General features: G+C 46.2%; 1 protein-coding gene across 1 annotated transcript in view; it reads right to left on the bottom strand.

The window, feature by feature from the left end:
* Positions 1–523: 523 nt before the first annotated feature.
* The window catches only part of MYG1 (MYG1 exonuclease), a 103,051-nt gene continuing 83,945 nt past the window's right edge, over positions 524–19,629 (bottom strand). Inside the window, exons 5-7 of the mRNA XM_069230954.1 lie at positions 16,903–17,025; positions 6,992–7,173; positions 524–977 (exon numbers count right to left, since the gene is read on the bottom strand). Coding sequence (XP_069087055.1) covers positions 797–977; positions 6,992–7,173; positions 16,903–17,025 — 486 coding nt within the window. The 3' untranslated portion in view covers positions 524–796. The remainder of the gene's footprint in view (positions 978–6,991; positions 7,174–16,902; positions 17,026–19,629) is intronic.

The raw sequence follows: 19,629 nt of genomic DNA, 5'->3' as shown, positions 1-19,629 counted from the left end.
GTAATCGAGAACATGTTCCAATTAAGAACCATTGCCGTTTTAATGTCGCAGTACTGCAGGCGACAGCTCTGGGGTATTTCCATGCAGCTGCGTGACATCGCTTTCAAAGCAATGGACGTCTGCGCCAACGGGCTGCCGTCATTAAAAGGGTAGCCCCAGGGTCTCACAGAGACTCTCCAATCTCACCTGCACCTTTCTAGAAGCTGAGAGTGCTTTCTCGGGGCACTCACTCACTGCACGGCGCGCTGTTCACGAGATATGCAGCCTTGGAAAAGATGGGCAAATGTGCATATTAGGGCATTTGGGAGAGGTGAGGCGCCCACGTAGTCAAAACCAGTACAAACGGTTTTCCTCTAGACTTGTTGTTATTGGATTTTAGCAACAAGTCCAGGGGGGAAACTTTTGTATTGGTTTGGCAGAACCCTAACCCCATCGCCTTTATTAGAGGTGTTACTCTCTAAATTGTTGATGTCTCACATAATCCAGTCATTCATTTAATGGAAAGAAAACAAACGCTACTGAATACTTTAAAATGTGTGTATTGAAACCAGATTAAGAGGGCAGCAGGTCCTTTCCAGCATGGAAGGGTTGTGGAGACTGTCCACGGCAGACCTGCGTGAACCCAAGGGTGCAGAGGAAAGACTCCGGCGGAAGCTCAGCTGCTACGGCACGATCTTCGCTCAGTGTGAGACTGGTGGCCCCCCGGGACACTCAGAGTGGTGACGACTTGGAATATGACGGGGTTCAGACACGACCTTCCACTGGAGGCTGGCTGGGACATCGGAGACTTCAGAGATCACTGTCCATTGGCGGCTAGCTGTCTCTTCAGGGTTTCCCGTGCCATGGCCAAAGCCCCTTCCTTCGTCAGGTTTCCGCCGATGAAGCCGCTGGCATGAACGAAGACGCAGCCTGGGATCCCGCTGCTCTGAGACAGCTCCTCGTCCCGCACGCCGCGCCACTCCTCCAGGAGCGAAAGCCTGCAGAGAGGGAGAGAGGCCCATGAGCGAGAGTTACAAACCAAGCATGCAGAAGACTAATGATCCGGCCTCGTTTGCACAGCCCCCCAACGTCACACCGCGTCAGTACCCACTTCAACATGGATACTTTTCAACCCCGGTCTGAAAAGGGGGCAGATCCCCAGGTACCTTCCTCCCCTGTACTGCCCCTCTGACCAGGGAAAGCCCAAGTACTGGGTAACATCCAACCCACCAATGTCGCTGTCAGAGGGATCACTTACTAGGCAGCACGGAAGGAGGAGAATGGAGGTTATTCTCGTCTTCCCTCAAAGAATCCCAACAAAAGCAGCAGCAAGGATAATGTCTCCACTCCTCTTTGCAGAATCAGTACCTGTAAGTGAAGTGCAGACTCAACGCGCACTAAACCCTAAGCCTCTCACGCTGAATAATTCCAGCGTGTCTTGGAGAATTTAGTATCTGCACAACGGGATCCCACCATACCCAATGCCCCTCTGAACTGTCTCCTAAACAGAAGGGGGCATGGGGATTGAATCTTGAGAGAATGAAGCAACCGCCTCTAGAGGTGACTTGCGCTATCTCTAGAATGTCCCTGGCCTACCTCCAAAGCACTTAAATCTGAGCAAGGAGTTATGGATTGTCTCTGGAAGGGAGTACAATATGTACGCCACTATACTTTATAGCTATCTAAATAGAGACTAGTATTCTCTTTAAGGACAGAGAGCATAGTTCGTTTACACTGTTAACTGTAGGATAACACTTATTTCTAGAAGCAAGTGGGGGATTTCATCTGTATGCTCAGCCAATCCTCTGCCTCGTGGAGCAGAAGGTATGTAAGTTAGGAAATGGGTGTCCATCTGAAGATGGACTGGATTCACCAGGGCTCACAAAAAGGGAAAATCCCATCCAAGACTGATGCTAAGAGCAAAAAACTGAAGGGTCTTCAGCCTATGTAAAATAATCACTCTGCCTTCCGAGCTCTATTCACAGCTGCTCTTCAAGGACACGAATAAAGATTTATTTAAATCAATAGGACATACTTTACAGAAAATAAAGATGTAGAAGGACAACGTGGCAGAAAAAGAGGACAAACTGACTATTGAAAATAGGTACAAATATGGTCAACATGACATGAGAGGGCCAAGGACAGAGAGGCCAGTAATGCCATCAAACTGTTGTCAAAGCAGATATTAGGAGAAAATTAAAAGGAAACCATTCGCAACACTCATGAAAACTTCTGGACCTATACAACATGCACATTTTTATGACTCTACTGTCTATTCCAAAGCCATAAATCCCCCTCCAGTGAGTTCTGTCAAACACTCATCCACAAAGTATTAGGAGCATAAGATATGAACCAAAGCCGGACGAGGAACACCTCTAGAATCCAAACGTTTACTAAAAGTAGCAAAAAAAAAAAAAACACAAGTGACTTTCCTTCTGTAATAGGACACTATCAACCACAGACTCCTCGCTTTGGAATACCTCAAGCTCCAGATGGGATCTGAAAGCTTTTCACCAGCTCTGCTCCAGGGGTAGTGGGAGGGCAGTGAGGAATCGGATATTAGAGTATCCACCAGAAAGAGCATTTCTGATGCTAAGTAACTTGTTCTCCTGATTAATACTTCTAACTGCAGATTCCTCACCTTAGAGTACAGGCCTCGAAAAATCAACTCACCCACTTGCTATGGCGAGTGACTTTTGCCAAGAATGCTGCCTGAGTCCTTACACCAACATGTCTGGGCAAAAGGTGGTGTATGGAAATAGACAAAAAGTGCCTGAATTTCACTCATGCAACAAGCTGATATAAACACAACGAGGAAGACAGTCCTCAAAGTCAGGAGTTGGTACAAACTAACTATGCATCATCTCGAATGGCACACACAAGAGAAACGTCGAGACCAAGCTAAGGTCCCACTGTGGCATCACGGACTGCTGTGGAGGGAATGTGTGTCAAACCTTTAATAAATCTTGTTGCAACAGATGATTTAAATTTGGACGGTTAGTCCGGTACACATAGAAAGGCTGAATGGGGTGACAAACCACCTGTAGTAGTGCCCACTGCAACACCTTTCTGAGCTTAAGATAAAACAAACAAAAGCATGTTTGACAGCTTCACTTGAAGTGGATCAGTGGTATGAATGCCACACTAGACCACAAATTTGTCCTGGTGCACAGAATCAGTGAATTTCGTGGGAGAGTGCCTGGCGGGAAGGATGACATTCACCACTTGAGGCAGAAGATCAAATGCAGCCAGTTGTTGTCGCTCAGTCTCCAAGCATGAAGATGTATGTTTCGCCGATTCGGGTGGAGGGCTTTGCCCAATTACTGTGACTGAAGATCCTGCAGTGTGGTAGCCTGGTCGGAGGACAGATGCCCATGGTCAAAAGTCTTGGTACCATACTCTTCTAGCCCAGTCAGTGATCACTAAGATAACTTGGCCCTGTTGTTCTGTACCTTTTTTCTGAACTCTGCAGGCAGACGTAGGAAGGAGTCCATGAGCCTCATGTTCCACTCCAGCTAAAATGGATTGCTGACTGCTCTTGTGGAAACTCCAACACGCAAAATGTTCTGACATTCTGCATTCTTGACTATGGCAAAAATGTCTAGTAAGGGATCTCTCCACTGTTGGAAGGTGTCCTACGCCAACTCATGATGTAGATATATGTCAGATGCCACTTGCTCAGCTTGTTCGCTTTGACATTCAAAGGCCAAGCCAGGAGGTTCACAATCAGGTGAATGCCTTGAAACTCCAACCAAACCCCAGAGGTGCAAACCCTCTTGGCACAGGACCAAACTTTGCCCTGCTTATTGTAATACCACATGGCAGTGGTGTTATCCATTAGAACCTGCATCAGTCTCTTTTTGATGAACTGCCAGAAGGCTTTCAGAGCCAAACAAATGGTCCATAATTCCAACGGATTGATGTAGAGCCAGGCTTCTGTCGGAGACCAGTGTCCTCTGATCTCCACCTCCCCCAGTTGACCTCTGCAGCCCAGCAGTGATGCGTCTGTCACCACCGTCAGATCTGGGTGAGGAAAGGAGCAGCACCTGCCACTGGACCAATTGCGTTTGAGCAGCCACCCCTGCAGGTTCTGAACAATCTCCTCCAAGATCTGGATGACATCTATCAGATTTTCTTGATGCTGGGCCCACTGGAATTTCAAATTCTATGGCAGAGCACACGCGTGCCACCTGGTATAGCAGACAAGGTGGATGCAGGAGGCCAAGAGTCCAAGAAGCCTTGCAGCTGATCTCACAGTAATCCAGGACGGAGCCTGTATCAGCAAAATCATAGCTTGGACTTGTTGAGTTGGAGGGAAGGCCTAAAATACATAGCTTGAAGAATAGCTCCAATGAATGGAAGACTTTGTGAAGGAGCTAGGAGCGACTTCGGCTCATTGATCATGAACCCAAATGATGAGGAGGTTGGCTGTCATTCGGAAGTGGTCCACGACTTACTGTGGTGAGCTTGCCTTCAACAGCTAGTCATCGAAGGGGGAAAAGACTGTTGGCGGGGTCGGGGGTGGGGGGTGGAGATCTGGCAGGACAAAAAGAAAAGGCAGGGCACATAGTCATGTTGAGCTACTTGTAAGACCCTTCTGTTGGATGTGATGGATTGCCACCCTGGGAGGAAATAATGGAGCCTGACCCCTAATGGATGGGCATGCAACACTGAAGGCACACTGAAGTGGTTTGGTGGTAGTTGCAGAAGGGGAAGACTAATGGGAGGACTGATTCCTCTGGTGGCCGGTGCAATGCCTGCAAGACCCACCTTCAGAGCTGCCAAGCCCAGAGGAATAGGCATTCCCTTATGAAGCAGCCCAGAGCTGTAATGAAAAGATCCAGCATCCTGAGCTAGAAGATCTCGACCTGCATATAGTTGATTTAAGAACAGGGAAACGCCAGGTTCAACTTGGTTGGTGCCTAATATGCTCCGGTGCCGTCATGTGCAGAAGCAAAGTCATGTCTGGAGCAGAATGGTGCCATCTGGACAGTGACTGCTGGGAACACTTTTTCTAGCCCAGTCAGAAGCTTGGAAAGAGTGGAGTATTCAAAGGTGAGGAATCTACAGGAAAATGTATCCAGAAGAAGGAAAAAAAGGCAGGCAAATCATTAGACAAAAAAAGAGTTACAGACCTAGGGGTGACAAAGTGAAACTGAAGAGGATGATTGCTTTGGTGTAACGGCAGAAAATTGCCTTCACCATCAGCCAGAGACTGAACGGAAAAAGAAAATATTGGCTAAGGTGCAATGAGAACATTTAGTTTTCAATTGAAAGGACAGCGAATACAAGGAGCCAGCAGCGCTAGCTCAAGGGTAATGGAAGAGAAATCGCAGTACAACATAGGCAGTGAGTGCGCTGAATAATGATAAAGGCCCAGGCATAACTACAGAGCATGGAACAGTTCCCGGTGGCACCGGTGTAATGGCTGTAACAAGCCTGAACTGAAGGGGCAGTGGATGCACTGTACAACCTCCAATGCCTAAGGCATAGTTCGCTACGGTCTGAACTTAGGGGGAATGAAAGGAAGCAGAACCTCTGGCTCCGGAGTAATAGAAGCGAAGTGTCAGCACTGAAACGTCAGTGACTGTATTAATCAACCTCCAAAGAATAAGGAAAGATTAGAGGAAATCTCTTGGACTAAAAGAACAATGACTTAATGGAGCAATCACCAAAGGTAAGCATAAAAGAAAAAACATTTCCATACTAACAGGCAAAAGTATGCACTGAACAATCACTGCTGGCTCAGGAGTAATGGAAGAGACAAGTCTGCCTTGAAAAGGCAGTCACGCCTAGAACAATCACCGATGGCTAACGCTTAACTGGAGCAAGTCGTTCTTGATTAGAAGGACAGTGAATGCTTGGGGCCAGCACTGCCTGCTCAGGTGCGAGATGGAAACATCTGCACTGGAAGGGCAGTGGATGCATGAACAACTTCCAAAGGTATAATGGAAGGAAATCGTTCTGGCCTGAAAGAACAATGAAAGTGCATGTGAAATGATGGCAGTGGCGATTTGGAAGGGAAATGTCAGCACTGAAAGAGCACCAAATGCATGGGGGAACTTGAGCTGGTCCAGGCATAATGGCTGAAAACAGTTCTCCACTGGGAGGGCAGAGATCGCGTCGAATCACCAAAGACAGTTCACTTCTGTTACACTTTTGACGGAAGTTAACTGTCTGCAATTAAAGTGTAATGAATGCATGCATAACATTTGATGTCAAAGGCATAAGAGGAGGACATTATTCTGCTCTAAGAGGGTAATGAATGCACAGAACACTCTCCTGGCGGAAGCGGTGGAGAAAGAGCCATAAACCGATGCAGAAGGTCTGGGGCAGGCTCCGGAAACCAAGGGCACCAGGGAATCTGTCGCCCACCCCTTGGCTTGGCTGTGCTTGAAGTGCACAGGGAAATGAACAGAATAAATACGTTGGTGATACATTTGCAGTCACAAAGTGCCTTCAATGAAGACGAGGTAGGAGTAGAAATAAGAGAGTAGAAAAAGACAAAAAAGCACAAGGAGAGAACAGAACTGTGCCTGGCAGGACTTTTCCACAAGTAGTCTAACTGGATATTGGGCCTAACTGGGTTCGATCACCATGGTAAGTAATTTCTGGGCCCTTCGTTTGAGTGGACTGTTCAGCACCATGGCACAAGTTTGCAAACGTTTCCTCCCTAGGACTTTCCTAAAAGTCAATGAACCTATGGCCAAAACAACAAAAAAGCAATTTAAAATGGCCCACTGTGGGGCATTCATATAAGGAGGCTAAGATTTGAGTAATAATAAAGCATGAACATTTGACTGAACCAATGGGCCACTGAAAACCAGAGCTAGCAAGCAGGACGGAGCACTTTTAGTGCAGTCAAATGTACAGTGTGAACAAATTAACAGTGCAGCCGGCCAATAACCCTAAAGCTTGGCTATACTAAACAGGCGTCAGACAGCTCTCCAGTTTTTCCAATTTAGAGGTTTGCTCCCAACAGCATTCACTTGCCTAACCCACTGGTCCTTACCGATTCTGGAAAGTGTTCAGTCCGGCAGGTACACATTGTACTCTCCACTGGCCATTCTGGTCCGTGAACAGCACGAACTTGATGGGCTTCTCCACATTTAGCTCCTGCTCCAGGCGAAAGAGGTGCTCCTTCCACGGGCAGCCGCCGCGAGACAAGAGTACAATCTCCCCGCTGGCATCTACCTGAATGGACAGAGGAAAGAGAAGCACCGCCTTACAGAAGGTATCAAACCAAAGAGTGCAACCGCTCTATGTAGATTGAGTCATATAGGAACTTAGATAGCACCTTCAATGTGAGATCTACACATGTTTCAATCAATTCATTTATTCTGTTATGATCATACAACCCATCTGATAAAATTAAAGAGAAAACAAAACACACCCAGCAGAAAAGCCCCAGGGTCAATGTTACTGTGGCACAATCAACAGAGAGGGAGGAGACATTAAGAAATAAAGTAGCGGCCACTCAAGACCATCACCATACAATCATTAGTGCAGAGTGCAGGAGCGTAAAACAAAGGTTAAGAGACATCTTTGGACGAATGCAAATTTAAATTAAAAATATCATTGAGAAAGAGGCCAAGAGATTTAATTATCTATTTTAAAGTAAATCAAGTAACTGAAATCATTAGTCCTGCTTTTATTTGCATTCTTATTCAGTTATTTTTGTTGAAAGCAGTCTGCAGCAAGTGAATAAAAAGGCAGGAGGAGATTATGCAGTCTTCCCTCGGAGCCCTAGAGCAGTAGGTGATTACTGGGCAATATCCATAGTGCAGATAGTAGTTTACCATTATCCCAAAACTATCTTAATACTAACTAGATAACTAGGGCACTCCATTTATACAATTAACTCTCAATGGGAGAAATAGAAAGCGCTCAAGAATACCTCCAGAAGTTGGTGAATGGATGCAAACTATGATACAGAATGACACACTCTTCACAATTGAAAAAAAACAATGTTCGGTCCAATTTGAATCTCTTTAGTTGACTGTGTCTAACTCCGAGGATTGTGGTGGAGTCATAAACCCCACGTACATTTGTTCCCATCCCAGCAGCACACTCTAGACCCTAGTTTCCGGCTTCCGAGAAGATGTTTGCGAGTGTCTATGGTTTAAAAGAAAAAGATTTTACACCCAAAAAAAATCCCGAACGATTTATTCAGCAAAATGAGCATCACCACTTCCCTGTGAATACGAACAGTAGCTCTTAAAAAGAAACAGATGCACTATGTGCAGCACAAAGTATCAGCTACTGGGACTTCAAAGGCCAGAGCATAGGAAGTCACTTTCACTATGGTGGGGTGAGCAATAATGCCCTTCCCTCCTATCCCCGTAGTTCCTTTCTCCCCAGGCACTGCAGAGATTCATATAAAATACAGTAAGTATTAATATTAGAATTGGTTTCCCTTTATTCTCACCTCCACAACAATCGATCAACCAATGTGCAAATCATTTGTCCAAACTATTTAAAAATAAAGAACTTTTCAGATCTACCCCTTATGACCTCTTCATCTTTGAGCGATGTGTGGAGAAAAGAACATAGATACCTTAACAGTCTGAGGGACATGAAAAGGTGAACCTACAACTGCGCAAATAGAACCACACCTAAAGTTTGCAAATTTTACTAGCTGACATACTGGGAGTCAAGAAAACGGTCTTTCAAAGTCAAAAACCTCAGAGAACTAAGTATTGGTTCAAACAATGATGCCACTAAAACAAGGAAGAATCAAACTGCGAGATGGCAGTGTTCTATCCATCATGAATCATCTAAGTGGTTGATCATGAGTTAAGACTTACCTTGTTGGTCACCAGGTGCCAGTCTGTGTAGGCTGGTCACCTTCCTGCTCACATGTGGGTAAGAACAAAGCTTCAATCAAGTAGGCTTCAAAGAATCAGGAAAAGCATTGCTAAAGGAAAACAAGGGTTTAAAAGTAGCAGGCCCAGGCAGTAAGACCTCTGTATAGACATTTGTTTTGGATTTAACAGAGAATAACAGATATTATAGTGCTTAAGCTGACCTCCTAACTACCACTGTAAATGAGGCACTCTTCTGTTGGTGGCACAAGAGATGACTCCAGTTCTGTCTGAAGCGAGGTGTCAAGCCCACTGGCATTTTGTAAAAAATGTACAAGGTACCATTAGTATAGTGAGAAGGAAGCAAGCCAACCCCATCATCATTAACTCCTTGAGGTGTCCCCTGCTTTAGTATAGGATCAGAGTCTGAGCGAAAGAGATAATGGAGCCTCTGCTGATAGGTCTGACATGGCGGAGCACTGGGCTAGAGGCAGTCTGCTTGACGACCAGTTGCATCTGTAATTTCAATGCACATTGGTTGGGTTCCAGCCACAGTCTGTTCGAGGTCCAGCTTTGGTACTGGGTCCTCTTCCAGCACCATTAACAACACTGGCAGCGAAGTCAGTTTCGGCCTGATAACAGGAACCAGGGAGGCAAGCTGCACTGGGAATGGACCTACTGGCAGTAACCAGACTTTGAATCCCTATGGTTTTGAGGGAGCCAGATGGGACCTGAAAATATGCTCCTTTAAGGCCGTGCGTTTTTGATGATAGCCCAAGAAATTCATGGCAAGTCCTGCTTTGCTTTTTTTGTGCTTGGACTTGATGGATGACTGAGCGCAGAGTTCAGCAGTCGCAGAAACAGCCTCAGGATCGGATCAGCAAATCGGATCATGACTTCTGTGAAGTTAAGCCACATTTTCCTGTGTTTAGTGATATACAGCTTCGCCTTCTGGTCCTATATCGCCTGAGGGTGCCCGAAGGCGCTCTTACTGTGCAACCTGATTTGTGCCCAGAGTGCAGACTCCAAAGACATGCCACATTTAGGTCCTTACCAACACCTGTTTCCTACAGATGGAGCTTGGGATGAAAGCTGTTGTATTGGGACACTGTTCCCTAGAACACGGATGAAAACCGAAAACCCAACAAAGTAGGAGGGTAGCTCCTGATCAACGTTGGAAGCCAAGAAAAAAAAGAACTGACATTTGCCCACAGGGGTGGCATTTAAACGTGTATCTGTTTCATCAATTATGTAACGGTGTGGAGTTAGTACAGAACTGCATGGCACCAACTAGCAGCACACAGGTGCAGTCCTTGGAGAAAAGATTTGTGGATCCAGTCTGGCGCCTGGAAAATTAGTCTAAGGTGAGCAATCTGCAGTTAAAAGTATTCTTCCATAAAATAAATAAATAAACTTGCATTTTAACCTCTTGGGTGCAAAGGAGGTGCTGCAGCTGTTCTCGGCACCAGTGCTAAGGGGATGAGGACGGCTCCAGCACATCATGGCAGCATAGGAGGGAATTCCTTTTGGTATTTTTTAGCCTCAGATGCTACGAAAGAGGTTTCCCAGTTTTTTTTCTGTGCAATGATGATTGGTGTGCATAGCGTGCTGACGTCATTGCAAATAAAGTTTAAGACAAGCAATGCCAAAGCCAATAGCTCTCGCCTACACAAGAGCTATTGGCAACGTGCTTTTGCCATGTTATACATCAGTGTAGCTGCTGTTCAGCATGGCTAAAAGAGGCGTGAAGTGTCGGGGGTAGAGTGTTGCAGAGTGGAGTAGGGGGAGTAAGAGTGTCAAGGAGAGTAGAGTTTAATGGTTCAGTGGCAGAGCGTTGTGCATTGGCGTGGGGTGAAACAGGTTGGAGTGGAATGAGGTAGTGGGTGGTCTGGAGTACAGTGGGGTGAACTGGACTGGTGTACAGTGAGGTGGATTGAATGGAGTTGGGTAGATTGAAATAGGGCAAGGTGGATGGGAGTTGGATGATTAGTTTGGATTGGATGGACTGGACAGTAGTGACAGGACTAGGGTGGAGTGCACTGGATTGGGTTGATTTCAAGTAGGGTGGATTAGACTGGACTGTAGTGGGGAGGATTGGAGTGGACTGAAGTGACGTGGATTTGATTTATTTGATTGGAGTGGAGTGGATTGCACTGGAATGGATAGTGGAGTGGAATGGAGTCGAGTGGATGGATTGGAGTGGGGTGGATTGGATTTGGTACGGTGGATTGAAGTGGGGGTTCACTGGATTGAATTGGGGTGAGGTAGACTGGAGTGGGGTGGATGGAGTTGACTGGATTTGGGTGGCGTGGATTGGACTGTGTTGGACTGGACTGTGGTAGGTTGGATTGGGTTGAGGTAGGGTGGGGTGGAGTGGAGTGAAATGGGTTTTTGGAGTGAGGTGGATTAGACTGGAGTGGAGTGGACTTTAGGGATGGATTGGATTGGACTGGGTTGAATTGGAGTGGGGTGTATTGGAATGGAGTGAGGGGTTGGATTGAGTGGAGTGGATGGGGTGGAATGAATTGCATTGGCGGGAATGGATTGAAGTGGGTTGGGGTGGTTTGGAGTGCAGTGGATTGGACAGGAGTGGGGTGGATTAGGTGTACTGTATTAGATTGGAGTCAGTGGGTTAAGGTGAACTGGATTGAGTGTGATGGACTGGAGTGGGCTGGACCGAACTGGGATGGTGAATGGATTGGAGGTATGGTAGGGTGGGTTGGAGTGGAGTAGGATGGGTTGGAGTAGAGTGGGATGGGTTGGAGTAGAGTGTAGGAAGCTGGCCTGGTGTGTGGTAAGCACCTATGGTGTCAATCCCCTCATACCAGGTATCCCCTATCAGTGAAGTGTAGGCAGTGTCTGGGAAGCCAGGGCTCTCTGAAGGTAGCTGTGAATGAGCAGTCAAGACTTATCTAGGAAACATGCAAAGCTTATGCAATACGACTACAATCACACAGCACTTACACACATGAAAGAACCAGTGTTACAAAAATGAAGGTGCTTTATTATAGTAACACAAATACTAAAATACGGTATAAGCAGTACCCCCAACTCTAGGTAGGTAATCAGACTATTATATACACATTAGCAATTAGTAAATAGCTAGATAGCAAAATAGAAGAGGACCAGCAAGGCCCAGGGGGCTCGACCCAAGGAGGGGGCCCAGGGTGGCCCTGAGCAGCTGGGAGAGTCACAAAGAGGAGGCAGCCCCAACAGGCAATCCACTGGCAGCAGGCACAGGAGTCGCAGTGAGGCCCACTCAGCACACCTGAAAAGGGGTCCCACATCACTGGGGTAGCAGGCAGGAGACTGAGCTTTGCAGGAAGGTGTGCTGGAGCTACAAAGAGCCTGAAGATCCCTTGGAGGAGGAACAAACAAGCCTTGGTAGCTGCAAGACTTGCGGTGCACAGGGGTACTGTCCTGCAAGGACAGGCAAGGGCTTACCATCTCCCAAGTTGGAAAGGTGGTAGAAAGGACCAAGGGGACCACTCCAGACCGCCAACTGTGATGCGGGATCCACACAGCACCAGAGGAGGAAGATCAACAGAGCCAGTCATTATTGCAGTTGGTGCCTGCGGATGCAGGGGAGTGACTCCTTCACTCCAAGGAAGATTCCTTCTTGTTTGTTGTGCAGGCTGAAGACTCGTTGCCCTCAGAGGATGCACAGGGTGCAGTTTCTGGAAGGAGCCTGAGAAACAATGTTGCAGAGCAGAGTCGTCGCTGCAGTTGCAGACTGTCGGTTCCTGGAGGGTCGAGTTTCAGTCCAAGTGGCCAGAAGATTAAGTAAACGATGCAGAGGAGTCCTGCTGGAATCATGCACATCCAATCTGAGGACCCACCCAAGAGGGAGACCCTAAATAGCCCAGGAAGAGTGATTGGTCACCTAGCTGGGTGACCACCTATCAGGAGGGGGCTGTGACGTCACCTGCCTAACCTGGCCACTCAAATGCTCCCAGGTGCCTCTGTCCACCTTGGATTCAAGATGGAAGAATCAAGTGGCCTTCTGCGGGAGCTCTGGGCACCATCCCTGGGGTGGTGATAGACAGGGGAGTGGTCATTCCCCTTTCCATTGTCCAGTTTTGCACCAGAGAAGGCACCAGCGGTCCCTAGACTGGTGCGAACCGGGGGTCCCTGGACTGGTGCAAACCAGCTTATGCAAGGATGGCACCAGATGTGCCCTTCAAAGCATACAGGTGTCTGTAACACCTATTTCGAAGGGAGAGGGAGTTACCTCCCTCTCCCACAGGAAATCCTTTGTTATGCCTTCCTCCGTCTGAGCTGGTTAAGCAGCAGGAGGGCAGAAACCTGTCTGAGGAGTGGCAGCATCACAGGCTTCCTGAAAAACCCCAGAAGACTAGTAGGAGCAATGGTGGGGGTCCTCTAGGAAGCCCCCAGACCGCATGGAATCATACAACGAATACTGGCAGCAGTACTGGGGGATTATTCTGACATGTTTGATACCAAACATGCCCAGGTTCGGAGTTACGATTATGTAGCTGGTCACAAGTAGTGACTGGTGTCCAGTACACGGGTAAAATAGCTTTTCTGCACTTACGAAGTCCAGTGTAATGGAGCTAGAGTTCGTAGGGGCACCTCTGCTCATTAAGGATGAGCTCACACATAGGTACCTGCACACTGCCCTCTGGGCTAGGAGGGCCTACCATAGGGGTGACTTGCAGTGACCTGGTGCAGTGACCTGTAGTGAAAGGATGCATGCACCTTTTTACGCAGGCTGCAACAGCAGGCCTGCAGACACATTTTGCATGGGCTCTCATGGGTGGCACAATACATGCTGCAGCCCATGGGGAATCCCTGGTGCCGCAATGCCCTAGGTACCCAAGTACCATATACTAGAGACTTATATGGGGGCACCAATATGCCAACTGTGAGGTGTGTAAAGTCCTAAGCAACCCAATTTAGAGGGAGAGAGCACAGTCACTGGGGTCCTGGTTAGCAGGATCCTAGTGAACACAGTCAAAAACACACTGACAGCAGGCAAAAAGTGGGGGTAACCATGCCTAAAAGAGGGTACTTTCCTACATAGTCAGTAGGATTGGATTAGAGTGGGATGGTTTGGAGAAGAGTGGTGGACTGGAGTAGAGTGTGGTGGATTGGAGTAGTGTGTAATAGACTGGAGTAGACTGGGGTGGATAGGAGTGGGGGTGGGCTAGACGGGGTGGATTGTATTTGGTGTGGTAAGGTGGATTGGAGTGAAGTGGAGTGCGTGCACTGAGGTGGGGTAAACTATATTGGTGTGGTGTGAGATGGACTGAGTGGTGGAATTGGATCGGAGTGGGCTGGACTGGAGCGGGATGGAGAGGAATAAAGTGAGATAGAATGGGTGGGGTGGATTGGACTGGGATGGACGGGAGTGGTTTGGATTCAAATGGACTGGGGTGGATTAGATTAGAGTGTGTGGATTAGATTAGAGTGGGGTAGATTGGATTGGTCTGGGATGATTTGGGTTGTTTTGGATTGGAGTGGGGTTAATTAGACTGATGTTGGGTGGATTGGATTGAAGTGGGTGGATTAAGGTGGTGTGAGATAGATTTGATTGGGGTGGATTAAGGTGAACTAGGTTGGACTGAAGTGGATTGGACTGGAGTGGGATGAGGTGGGTGGGCTGGATTGGAGTTGGGTGGGTTGGACTGGAATGTGGTGGTTTTGAGTGGGATGGGTTGGACTGGGGTGAGGTGGGCTGGACTGGAGTAAGGTGAGTTGGACTGAAATGGGGTAGGTTGGACTAAAGCTTCCATAACTTTCCATTACAGAAATGTGAGGAAAATGTGTTTTTATTTAATCAAAGTATGAGGTTTGCAAGAGTTTCTGGGTAGGAAAACCTGGTCCAAGCCACACAAATCACCCTTCCCTTGTTTTCCCAGGGTGACAAGTTAAAAAAAATGTTCAGGCTTGCTGGGTTTCCTTAGGTCCCAGCTGAACTAAGGCCAAAAATTCACAACCCCCCACAATGTTAAAAAAAAAAAAAACAAAAAAAAAAACACTTCTCAGTGGGAAAATGTGATGTGTTCATGTCCATGTTGCATTTTGGCCCCTCCTCTTGTGGGCACTATGCCTTTCCTACACAACTGAGGTACCATTTTTATCAGGAGACTTGGAGGAATGGTGGGTGGTAGATAATGTGTGGCTCCCCACAGATTTCAGGAGTTTTTCTCACAAAAATTAGTGTTTTAGTCAAAGTTTTAGGTTTGCATGGGCATCTGGGTAAAAACACCTGGTGAGAGCCATACAGGTCACCCCACCCAGGATTCTCTTAGGTGTCTAGTTGTCATAAATGAACGGTTTGCTAGGTTCCCGTAGGTATTGGCAGAGCTAGGGTCCAAAATTCACATTGCAAAAAAAGGGGTAGTTTTCAGGGGAAAAAATTAAATGTGCCCATGTTGCGTTTTGGACCCATTCTTGTCGCTGGCATTAGGCCCTCCCACACAAATGTGGCACCATTTGTATCGGGAGACTTGGGGAAATACTGAATAGTAGAACATGTGATAATACAAATTGTATTAATTTCTCTGCATTTGAGCGTTCCAAACGTAAGCCAGTGTGTAAGAAGGAAGACATTTTGAGAAATGGCATCTGAATCACATGCTAGTAGGGGTAACCCATTAATTCAGAGATGTGCAAATAACCACTGTTCCTAAATTCCATATATTCTGCCCATTTTAGAAAAGCATTCTAAGGTGCAACTCCATTATTGGCCCTGGGTATCCCGGGTTCTAGGAAAACCTACAAACCCTATATGTACCCACAACCAGAAGGGTCCAGCATACATAATAGTATATTGTTCTTGTGAATCTGCCATTGTGACACAAAGTTACAGATGAAGATGTTGCCATAAATGAATGTTTGCTCCTACTCATTTTTAATACTTCCTTATTTCAACAGTTAATTTATTTGGGAAAACCTTGAAGGATCTACACAAATGACCTCTTGTGGAATTCAGAGTTTTGCCTACTTTTCAAAAATCTATAGCTTTCAGAGATCACCCATGGGTTTAACAGCGCTTTCCACCACATACTGGAAGAAGGTTGCAAGCATAACAATTAGAAAATTAGGCTACCTCTTTGAAAAATCCCCAAACTGTGGTAAAAATCGTTTTTTTGATTCAGCTCTGCATGTTCCTAAAAGCTGGTGGCTTTAGCACAGCAAACCTTTCGTTGATGCCATTTTTAGGAAAAGAAACAGGCACTTTTTTGCAAAGCCCTTTTTTCCTATTTTTTCCCCTGGGTAACTTTAGAATCCTCAGGGCGTTGGAAAAAAGGACGCAAATTTGGCAGGGCTACATTATGTAGAAAAAAATTAAGGAGGCCTAATCCCAAACTACCCCCAACAGCCAAATATAGCGCTTAGCATTGTAGAGGGAAAAGGCCTAGCAGCCAAAGGGTTAAGTTGGCTTCTTACACTCGCCTAGACATTTGCTCATCATGGAGATCTCCTGCTTAGACTTTGACAGCATGTCGCAGTATGGTGCTTTGTGCACAGCACCATCATCCTTCATAAACTGGGACAAGCAAAAGCATGCAACAGAAAAACACACGCTCTCAACTTTCAGCACGAAGAGGGAAACCCGAAAGGAAAAAATTAAGACAGTTGAGCCAGAAACCTCTAAAACGATAAGCAGAAAATGTGCCCCACAGTAAGGCATCACCAAGGAAGGCAGCCCTAAGGAAGAAAGCACAGTAATTTGATTACCTAAAATACAGTATTGTTACAGCACTGGTTTATCACAGACATAGATGGACTAACACAAGAAGAGGGAGGAAAGAGTATCAGGACTCTCACAGATCCATGATCTACACAGAGTTAGTTACACAGTTGCTTTGTTGAAAGGGGTTATTTAGAGAAACAGGACATTTTCCATTCTGAAACATGAACTCCGGACTTTGATTTGCCATTAAGAATTCACAACATGTATGCATTTGCTTCTTAAAAGATATACACTAGCTTAGCCCATGATGCCCAGCCTAGCTTGGCAACTCCTTTGTGGTTGCGTCTAAAGATGCAAGGTTTCTCAACATTGGGTCACCTTGTATATTGTTATAGCATTGCCTAGAGCAGGGCCTACTCCCACTGCTATGAAACAGGTACCCGTCACATCCCCTACCTGAAAGCGTTCCTTAATAGCCTCTTCCACCAAAGCACGGGCTGGCAGCCAGGAGCTGTGATAGTAGTGTAATCGGTCCTGGAATTCAGATCCCACCAGCTCCATCGCCTTCCGGAACCCAGCCTAAGGAAAAAGAGATCAAAGCATGAACATTTTCTACCTGGATCCAAATTACGCTCATTCCAATGTGCAAATCTAACCTACGGCCCTTCAATACGAATTAAAGAAGAATCCTCAATCCAGCTACAAGAGGAGCTGAATGGAGACCTGCGATACTGGTTGAACAGGCAGTCAAGACAAATCCACACATTCAGGCATCACTTTGTTCTGTCACCAAGACTGAAGGGATGCTATAAAAGATGCTGCCTGGATAGTCTAGTAGAGTTGGTGATAGAAAGTTCTGGTTTCGGAGATTACTTCCCGAGTTCAGTCGCCGGATGCTATAAAGGGGATCTGGCACCTGGTTTCAGAGATGGTTTCCAGGGTTCAGTCTACAGATTTTACAGCACAGGTCAAGCAATGATGTTAGAGGTAACACAATGATTTTCAGTATAATTATGTAATGTGCTGAGAGAGAGAATTCTAGAGGTGGCTCCATGGAAACAAAAACATGATGCGGGCCACAAAGCGGGCTTTGGGGTCCTCGGGCTCTGTCTCAGCAGGTTATTGATGCTAATATTGGATAAATAGAGAATGATCAAGAGATACTCTAAGTAAAGTGCAACGGCTACAAATTCGCTCTGTGGCACTGGCCCTCTGCTTTGTCGTGGAGACCAAATGTTGGGTTAGACAAAGTGCAGTACAAAAGTGATCACACTAACTTGCTAGTTAAGGTTGAGACTGAAGGAAAAAACACCTGGAGAAATAGCTTCCTGTTTAGGCGACCTCGGTTTCTGACGCTGGTTAGGAATACACAGATCGAACTTTTGTTCCTCCATCCCTGGTTCAGGTACTGGTTTCTATTAAGGGATTCATGGTGTGGCGCTGCGTGGCATTTCCGAAACTCTACAATCAGTGATAAACACATTTGTAAACTTGATGCAGTCCCCAGGCCAAGATGTTAAGCCGGATCCATTCACACCGGTCTGTGCGGGACATGGCCGGTCAGGGCTGTCTCAGCTCTCACCCAGATCCTGAAGAAATAGTGGAGTTAGATCATCAGGGACCAGGCACTTCTGGCTGAACATTCGCTTAACGGGGTCCATGGAGGACCTCTACTTAAGAGCGTGTTTACAACAGCTTGGGACCCACATGTTGTGCTCTGCTTGCCTGCACCAGCAGCAAACTGCTGTGTTCTGCCTATTTCTCTGCGCCAGCAGACACTCCATGTTTTTAAATTCTCTGCAGCACTTTCTCTCTTGCCCCTATTGAACGATTCTTCCTCTCCCAGCCCAGGTGATTAGTCATACCAACTTGTGACTGCGGTGAACACATCGGTTTCCCTCGTTCTTCTGATGTATCCCTGCATGTTTCTAGGATTCCGCAGCGGGAGAGGGCTCAAACCCTAAACCTAAGCGCGACTACAACAAGCCCTCACGTCTGCGGACAGTGCTTCCTACCACACTGATGGCACGGTAAAATAAAAGAGCTTCCTTTGAGTTAATGTTGGTAACTCCGCAGTGCTGGAAATTTGTTAGCTATGATCAGAACCACTGGAATTATGTGGCAGAGTTGCCTAAATTATGCAGCAAGGAAAGGAAAATGATGCAGCGTAATGATGCACATTTTCTGGAAGTATTATTTTGATTTTTTTTTTTTTTTACACTTGTTAGCACTGTCTGGTAATAGGCTGCACCTCATTAGTACCAGTTTAACACTCAAACATAACAATAAGCAACAGAAAGCTGACCAGTCAACCTTTGCAATCCAGTGCGCGCCAACATGTTAATGCATTTTTAGTAACCTTTGAACTATTAGAGATAGAAACTATATTTTTTGTGGAAATCTGCAGATTATGCAGGAGATGTTGGATTATGTGGCATATGCAGCAGATTGATAATTATGGGAGAAATTCTGCAGCTACACAATCACAATTCCAGTGGCCTTGCATACTTCCCAGGTTCTGTTACCCATAATGTTGAGAAGATGTAGAGGAGCTGTATCCGCGCAACCTGTTTTTTTTTTTTTTTAGGTCTCTCCTAAAAGCATGCAAGAGCTATTGCTTCAAGGGGTACTATATACAGAACGCGCTTGGAGCCTGTCCATTACTTACCATTCGCTGGCCTAGATGTGATTCTTTTTAGCTGCCTCCTAAATAGCCATCATGTGCCTCACGTCACTTCCTCTTATTTCTCTGAAGAATGGACCAAGTATTAATTGATTTAATTTGACCTTTAGAAGTCCTTCTGCTGCTTTTGCTGTGATTCAGGCTACTTTTTTCCACTTTTCTTTTCATCATTTCCATGCTACACCTTTGGGTTGCCTTTAACTTTTGCCCTACAGTTTTGTTTGTTAATCCCTTATTTGTTTTGTAATGCAGCACTTCATTTTATAGCACCAAACAAAGTGCACAGAATATTAAAGCAGTGTGTGTGACCGCATGTGTTAGTAGGCTGCACCTCTTGTCTGCATACAAAAGTATGTGTATGTTTAAAGTGTACACTAGTCTGAAACCGGACTCCCATACTATTTCCAGACAAGCAGTCCAGTCACATGCTTCAGGCCAGGCTGCCACTAAGCAACAATCCTTTTGGGCACATCTGTACCTTGTCAAACAAAGTATGTGGC

The sequence above is a fragment of the Pleurodeles waltl genome, chromosome 4_2 (genome assembly GCF_031143425.1).
Source record: "Pleurodeles waltl isolate 20211129_DDA chromosome 4_2, aPleWal1.hap1.20221129, whole genome shotgun sequence".
Taxonomy (NCBI): domain Eukaryota; kingdom Metazoa; phylum Chordata; class Amphibia; order Caudata; family Salamandridae; genus Pleurodeles; species Pleurodeles waltl.
This window is presented reverse-complemented; position numbering and strand designations above follow the sequence as displayed.